The 8,865-nt window shown below is 37.7% G+C and overlaps 1 protein-coding gene across 1 annotated transcript in view; it reads right to left on the bottom strand.

The window, feature by feature from the left end:
• Positions 1 to 1,179: 1,179 nt before the first annotated feature.
• Positions 1,180 to 8,865, bottom strand: part of LOC142106604 (vomeronasal type-2 receptor 26-like) — a 51,449-nt gene continuing 43,763 nt past the window's right edge. Inside the window, exons 6-7 of the mRNA XM_075189607.1 lie at positions 3,892 to 4,015; positions 1,180 to 2,102 (exon numbers count right to left, since the gene is read on the bottom strand). Coding sequence (XP_075045708.1) covers positions 1,180 to 2,102; positions 3,892 to 4,015 — 1,047 coding nt within the window. The remainder of the gene's footprint in view (positions 2,103 to 3,891; positions 4,016 to 8,865) is intronic.

The raw sequence follows: 8,865 nt of genomic DNA, 5'->3' as shown, positions 1-8,865 counted from the left end.
CTGGGATTTTGATGAGAGAGGTCAGAGGAGAATGGCCTGACTGGTTCAAGCTGACAAGAGGGTCACAGTAACTCAGATAGGCATGTCTTACAACAGTGGTGTGCAGAAGAGTATCTCTTTAAAATGGATAGACTACAGCAGCAGAAGTCCACACCAGCTTCCACTCCTGTCAACTAGGAACAGAAAACAGAGGCTATAGTGGGCACAGGTTCACCAAGACTGGGCAGTTGAAGATTGTAAAAATGTTTCCTGGTCTGACAAATTTCGATTCCTGTTGTCGACATGCAGATGGTACAGTCAGAATTTGGCATAAACAACAAGAATCTATGGATCCATCCTGTCTTGTGTCAACATTGCAGGCTGGTGGTGGTGTAATGGTGTGGGTTATGTTTTCTTGGCACATATTAGGCCCCATAATAACAATTGAGCATTGTTTAAATTCCACATCCTTCCTGACTATTCTTGCTGACCATGTTCATCCCTATATGACCACAGTCTACTCATCTTCTAATAGCTACTTCCAGCAGGATAAGGCACCATGTCACCAAGCAGACATCATCTGAAGCTGGTTCCACAAACATGACAATAATTTCAGTGTACTTCAATGGCCTCCACAGTCAACAGATTTCAATCCAATAGAGCATCTTTGGGATGTGGTGAAACAGGAGATAAACAGCATGAATGTGCAGATGACAAATCTGCAACAACTGTGTGATCTTATCATGTCAACATGGACCAGAATCTCTAAGGAATGTTTCCAGCACCTTGTTAAATCCATGCCATGAAGAGTTCCGCCTGCTCTGGGGGCAAGGGGGGGTCCTATCCAGTACTAGAAAGGTGTACTTAATAAAGTGTCCACCAATCGTGTGTAGCAGATGACATTACAGGTAAGCTTTCATCTGCCGATTGAATTTGCATGCATGTCCAAAGATGATTAAATGTCTTTGATCAGATTTTTCTCTGGGCATTGCACTAAAATTAGTGACTATTTACCTGCTGCAATTTGTAACAATATTGTTTTAAATAGTGTCTAATTTTCATTTTGCAACTGATTTAAAAAAATCTCAATAAGCAGTCACAGTTTCTAAAAAATATTCTAAATTGTTTGGTGGGTATTCCTTCAAATAAAAATTTGGATGACATACAGGAAACCCGCCAACTAATTGAAATATTTTTACTTTAGGAACAGTCTATGTTATATCGACTTTTTTTTCCAATCAGACGTTTTTTAGTGTTTAAATCTGGCCTTATCATAATAATATAACACTTAGGAAGGAATATGCAACTCAGAAGTCCAGTACTGGAAGCCAATATTGCAAATATTTCAACAGCCACCATGTATTTGCCTTTAGTGCTTAAATATGCTGGAAAAAATGACAGCCAAACACTGCAAAATATGAACATACTGAAAGTTATATGTGTAGCCTCATTAAAACAGTCAGGTAATTTTCTTGCTAAAAAAGCAATTATAAAGCTCAGCGAAGCTAAAATTCCCATATAACCCACAAGACAGTAAAAGGCAACAACAGATCCTTGATTACATTGGAATGTCATATTCACAGATCTTTCACTTGTATCAAAATATGGAAATGGTGGATTGCACAAAAACCATATAAAGCATATTATAACTTCACCAAGTGAGCAAATGAACACTAAATATGTAGTAACTCTGGATCTTATCCATTTTCTTGATTCACTTCCAGGCTTTGTAGCATTGAAAGCAATAACAACAGTTAAGGTTTTAGCCAAAACTGAAGAAACAGCAATTGCAAAACTAATCCCAAAAGCTGCTTGCTGAAAAAAACAAATGATATTATTTGGACGTCCAATGAATAATAAAGCACAAAGAAAGGACAATGTGAGGGAAAGAAGCAGAATGTAACTTAGATTCCTGTTGTTTGCTTTCACTATAGGTGTGTCTTTGTGTTTAATAAAAATAGCCAGGACTCCTACAGCAGCAACAGAAAGAAGAATAGTAAAGAAAGATAATAAAATGCCAAGAACATCTTCATAAGAAAGGAAGTCTATGGTTCGGGAGATGCACTTGTCTCTCTTCTCGTTAGACCATTGACTTTCAGCACACTTGATACAGTTCTCCATATCTAACAAAAAATAAATACATATCTAATTCAGATATTTTTGTCTTGAAACATTGAATAGAATGATACGGAAACATTGACAGAAGGCATAGAATAGAGTCAGGTTATCAGCGGGTGTGAAAATCCCAATGTTAATAACAATAATAATAATAATAATAATACTAATAATAATAATAATATTCATTTGGGAAGCATGGTGGCTCAGTGAATATCCTGAAATATACAGAATATACAGAAAATATCCCGAGTGTACTATACCATATTTGTTTCTATCTTTTTTTCCTTTTTAATCTTTATGGCTTGCCTGGCTGGAGTTCTACTATTTTGGAAGCTTTATGACATTGGCTCAACATTCAGAAGAGATTTGGACTTCATGAACTGAGTACTGTTTAATTTATATTTCTATGGTAAAACTTTAAGAGGCATCATATTCTTTTACAATGTGAAATTAGCACTGATGGTTGTATATATGGTTTTGATATATACTTTTTGGTGTGTTTTGGTGATCACTCCGATATACTTCTTAGGCAGCCACCTATACAAAGGAGCGCTCTCAGCTGTATACATAATTATTTACTGTTTGTTATGAATAAATAACAAATTAAGCTAAATAAAAAGCATTTTTAAAAATTAATGTGGTTTGACTTTTTATCTGATTGTAATTAAATATCAGAAAGACAATTTGCATTCAAATCCCACCTCAGAAGTACAATCAGGTAGAAGCCCAGGTATGGCAGCACAGTGGCCTAGTGGTTAGCACGTCTGCCTCACAGCGCTGGGGTCATGAGTTCGATTCCCAACCATGGCCTTATCTGTGTGGAGTTTGTATGTTCTCCCTGTGTTTGCGTGGGTTTCCTCCGGGTGCTCCGGTTTCCTCCCACACTCCAAAAAACATACTGGTAGGTTAATTGGCTGCAATCAAAAATTGACCCTAGTCTCTGTCTGTCTCCCTCTCTGTCTGTCTTTGTGTGAGTGTGTGTATATATTAGGGAATTTAGACTGTAAGCTCCAATGGGGCAGGGACTGATGTGAATGAGTTCTCTGTACAGCGCTGCGGAATTAGTGGCGCTATATAAATAAATGATGATGATGATGATGATGAAGCCCTGCTGGAGAAACCTAATTTCTTCACAAAAGCCTGTGCTGCTGACTGTGTCAATTGCCCGCCCCTCCTCTTTTCTTCAGATGGAGCAAGGGCAGGCAAATAATGGTTTCTTATGGAAATCTTGCACAAGCAGAAGATAGAAGTTGAAAGAATATTATTATTAAAGGGGTATGGAGGTAAAAAAAAAAAATGTTTTAAACAACTGTGTGTGTGCGGGTATATAGGCAGATATACTATGCATGTGTCTGGTCAGTCAGCATCACAATATAAAATACATTTCTATACACCACATCTGAACAGGCATTAGAAACCTGGCTAAAACAAACTGTGCCACCAATTGCAAATAAAGGACAGAGAGATTTTTGAAAGTGAAAGATCTATTACATCTATCAGAGTTTGAGGTTGTATCACAAGAATTATGATTTTGTACCAGGAAGCAGTGATGGGCATTGGTAATTTATGACAATTATAAAGTGGTCTATGTGGAAACAACCAACTATCAAAACTGCAGTGGTCTTATGTCAGTTTGCTCTGTTTCAATTTTTAGAACATTGCACATAGAAGAAGTATGTTGAATTATCCGTATTAGTCTAATTATGTTTCACAGTTATCTCAGAGTGTTATGCAGAAAACTCTAAAATTCTAGGTTAGGTTAAAGAATATTCACTGATCTGTAACACAACGCACCTGTACTATTAGAAATCTCTCCCTCTGAGCAAGCAATGCAGTCATAGCAACATTTTTGCTGTAATTTTCTGAGTGCCTTTCTATATCCAGGAAGACAGGCCTCACTGCATACTGAACGGGGAACCTAAGGAAATAAATGAAAAGAAATGTTTTGGACGACTAATAAAGTAAACCTTATTTATAAAAAAACCAAAAAAAACCTTACTTTTTGGAGTATGAGATTTTTTTTTACTTTTCACTAACTTAAAGTGCAATTGCAATATACTGATAAGCCCCACCCCATCCTTGAACACCAGTTCTTCTCATTGTAAACAGATCTACAAACACAGAACTTCATCTTGTGCCACTAAATCCCTAAGCACTACATTTTTCATACCACCACTTCTAAATTGACCACTGAGTTTCATTGTAAAAAAGCTACTCAAACCGGTGGTAGTCATTATTTCGGCTGCTATACAACAGTTAGTTCAGCGTAAAAATTCTGATTAGAATAAGGCCTACAAGGGGGAAATAGGGACTTACCATATAGCAGACATACAAGAGTCCCCACACACTTAATTGCCGGCCGATGTAAATTGCGATTTTCTAAAATGTCTCCAGCTTGAATGACATCAGTTACAAGGGCCACAGTGAGATTGCCTGTTTTAAAGCAGCAATGGCCGGACCCGCCGCTTCTATAGTGTAATCCATGCAGCGGGTCCACCCATTGCTGCTTTAAAACTGGCAATCTCACTCTGGCCATTGTAACTGACTCCATAAAGCTGGAGACATATTAGAAAGTCGCAATTTACATCGGCCAACAATTAAGCATGTGGGGAATCTTGTATGTCTGCTATACTGTAAGTCCCTATTATCTCCTTGTAGGCCTTATACTAATTGGAATTTTTACGTCGTCCTAACTGTTGTCGGCATTACTGCAGCCACAAAACATGGAGTTTGCATATTTAAAAATGAAATGACAATGTGATTTTGATTCATCCATAATTATTTAAGTAATATTTAATACGGTTTTTAGCAATTAAAAGTACACAACTTTTGGCAATAACAGACATATATTTGTAAAAAATAACTGTCAAAGTGTAGGTGGCAATTGGACGAATAAATAATGGAGTTGAAACCAAAGGAATATACAAATCCATTATTGGAGTATAGACTACTCCAAGATCGAGATGGAGTCTAAATGATGTAGATATCAGTCTGAATTTCCATAAATATATCTTTTACAAGCTAATGTAATAAACAAAACATTACATTTATATTTCATTTGATAGAGCTATAGAAGGAAAGAGGGCATACAATAGTGTGATATTGTTGATAATAACAAATGCTTAAATGGTGGCTTGGTATACTAATAAGTTAAACATACCAGAGCGCCGGGTATTGTAAATAGACTATTTTTGTCATAAGTACGCTTCTTTTTAGAAGTAAGGTTTGCACCTGACGGGTGATAGTGATCACCAAGCACAGCATTGCCTCACATAATATAATGGGGTGGCTGCCAATTCATCTACACAGCTGACACCACTCATCACAACAACACTATCTTACACCATTGCAGGGGGATGCCATTGTGCCATTTCGACCTATAACTGCATGCTAAAGAGATAGGTAAAACTTCACATAGCAGTAGCAACAAAACAAATTTATTTTCTTTTATTTAAAAAGTATTGCATACATTAACATGTGCAGATGTTTTACATTGTTTTTCTGACCCTTTGAAAGCACTTGCATACAATAGCATTGTTATATTGTTCTTTAAATGTATATGTGTAGTTGCATACATTAGCATTGCTATTATATTTTTTTAAATGTTATGCTCTTTTATGCATAGTTGCATACATTAGTTGGCTTGTTTCTAAGTATAATATTTGTTTAAATACTATTTCTAACATTGCAAGCTTTATTATAATTAATTGCAATTAAATTGTTTCTTAGATTATTTTTGTTCTCAAACACAGAACCATAAAAAATTACTATAATATAGAAGATGCCGTGCTAGCTGCAAGTATTTTGGTTTCTAATGTGTAATTTCAAAGAGGTCCCAAAAATCTACAATGCATAAGGTAATTTTTATTTAGAATTTTGTTCTCTCTATCTTTCTCACATATAGCCTTTGCTGCACAAGCAATGACTCTAGAGGACTATATATGCTGCAACTGGTACACATTGCCGGCCAAGGGAGCGTATCTTCAAGCCACATGTCAGCTCTTTAGGGATGTCAGATTCTAAGGTGATCCGTTGCTATCGGCTTCCACCTCATGTCATCATGGACACCCTGCTCATTGTGCAGAGTGACCTAGAAATTCTGCACAACATCCCAACAATACCGCCGCTGACCAAACTCTTGGCAATGTTACATTTCTGTGCGTCTGGGTCAGTCCAGACCATAGTGGGTGTCGAAGCAGGTTTGTCCCAGCCCACCTTTAGTCATGTGCTGAAGGTGGTGTTGCAGACTTTACTGTCACGCATCCATCAATTTATCCATCTGCCACTCGATGAGGAATCCCTTGTGCCCAAAAAACTTTCCACCATAGCTGACTTTCCGCATGTTATAGAGGCAATAGACGGTACACATATAGCGCTGATTCCATTGAGTGTAAATGAATCTATATTTCGGAATATAAAACATTTCAACTCTGTAAATGTGATGCATCTTTCCAGATTCAATGCCTGGTTGATAAATGGCCAGGAAGCAGCCATGATTTCTTTACCATCAGGCATGTGGCGCAAATTAGCTCAGAGGCAAGACCACATGGAGATGGGCTGCTATTAGGTACTTTTTACATTTATATAATTGTTTATTGTTAGGCCATTTTTGTTCCTAAATAGATTTGTATACATTAGACGATTAAAAGGTTTGTTTGGAACGTTGACAAAATTATAACAATAATTATAATTATTGCATTATGGTGCATGGAATACTGCGGAAAATCACATATTATGCCAAAGTTTCACCCTTATTTGTACGCAAATTTGTGTCCCAATACAGATATGTAATTTTTTTTTCAAAGGAGACATTACTTACCCTTTCCACCCTTTGGCTCATCACTAAAATTTTACATCCACACATAGAGCAAGAGATTGCACAACAATGCCGCACATGCCTCAATTAGATCAGTTACAGAACAGACATTTAGGCTTTTGAAAGCCAAATTCTATTGCCTTGACCAGTCTGGGGGAGCCCTTATGTATGCACTAGATATTGTGTGCGACTTCCTAGCTCTGTGTGTGATATTTCACAATATTTCCATCCAAAATAGGGCTCCATGGGTGGAGGAAGCCAAGGTTGCTGACCAGGAGGAAGATGACATCGATCTTGATCCTCCAAAGTCACAAAATTATTCTGCCTTCAAAATGTAATGCTTACAGTAAATGTACAAATAACCAAGGAAGCATATTTTTTCCAGTGCATTTAGTGGAACAAATAGGGAAAATAGTGACCCACACAAACATACAACAATCATTGTGATCTGCGCACTTGCTTGCCCCCTGGCTCAATATTCCCAGTACTGGTGGGTTGCAGCTCCCTCCAAGTCACCTGAGCAGCAGATTAAACAGGTACAGAAGCAGGTGGTATAACCTCTAGGTCTGCCTGCTCAGGCTCCCCGAAAGTAGCAGTTGCCACAGGGGCTGGTGTCATACCACTTGGTTTATTCCAATAAGTAATGATTGCCCCACACAATTTTACAAATATCAAATTAATATATTTTAGGTGCTGGCATATCTCATTGAGTTTACTTTGAAAATTGTCTCTGTTTTTATCATCTGGCTCATTATTTGTTGAATTAGTGTCATAGTTTCACTCTCATGAGATAGAGTTGCAGTTATTGACCTTTCCTGAGGCGCCACTTGATCTTCCTCACTGTCAAGAGGGTTCTCGGCATGTGGTTCCTCTTCACCCTCAATGGGATGCTCTCCATGTACAGATCAAATAATGGAAACAAAAAAGAATTATAGTCATGTATGTTATATTCCATAACATGGATTTAACATAGGTTATAGACATTCTAAAGTTCTATATCCAACATTTAGCATCATATGTGTAGATCAGTTTACTAGTAAACTTCATTACACACATTAGTAATTGCACATGTGAAATATATACTCTTTTTTTCATGTGTGTATATGTGTGGTAATTTAGAGAAAACCAAAAAGGACCAAATGGATTAACAATATACATATAGTGCACACTTCATTTTCTAGCATGTATTATAATATGATAGTTATCTGAAGAGGATTGCTGTGTGCCTTAGGGAGGACTCTCACCAGTGTCTATGCATCCCACACCCTGTACCAGTTGTTCATTGAAGCAGGGCAATGCTGTGCACTCGAGAGGGGTCAGGTCCAAGGATGTCATCGGACAGCCACCTGTCCCCCTCGCATGTTTATCTCACTTGCAATGGAATTATAAAAGTTTTAGCCCTTGGAGATGTGCTTTATTTGTTATTCACATGACTTATACAACATTTGTGTGTGCTATTTTTATAATGTATTCTGAGCATAATATATTTGAAAACATTTACCTCTTTTTGACAGATCTGCGAATAGAAGCCCCACCATTGACGTGCTCAATTATAGCCTCCCAGATGCAGTGCTTTGCAGGAGCAGATAGCTGTCGGTTAGTTTGGTACAGCCTATCCACAAGAGCTGTACGAGTAGCTCAACCTCTTTGTAGTTGAAGATGGGTTGCCTGCGCTGAGTGGGAGCTTGACTTGGGCCAGGTGTCTCTTCCTCAGAATAGGACATAATTAAAATTCTAAACAAACTATATGCAGCAGATTACCAAAATGGATACAGAAATTCACAAAATGCAGCATTCAGCCTTCAAAAGAGTATTTGCAGCGCAGATTGAGTAGCAGGCGGTCTGTTGCTCAGCCTCAGCGCAGCTGGAGTAACCTCTGCAGAAGACAACGGCAGCTCCTTGTCGAAAATAGTGGGACATAGCCTGGTATAAGTTCACAATTACAAATAAAT

This window comes from Mixophyes fleayi, chromosome 11 (assembly GCF_038048845.1).
Source record: "Mixophyes fleayi isolate aMixFle1 chromosome 11, aMixFle1.hap1, whole genome shotgun sequence".
Taxonomy (NCBI): Eukaryota; Metazoa; Chordata; class Amphibia; order Anura; family Limnodynastidae; genus Mixophyes; species Mixophyes fleayi.
The sequence above is the reverse complement of the archived record's forward strand: the minus strand, read 5'-3'. Positions and strand labels throughout refer to the sequence as shown.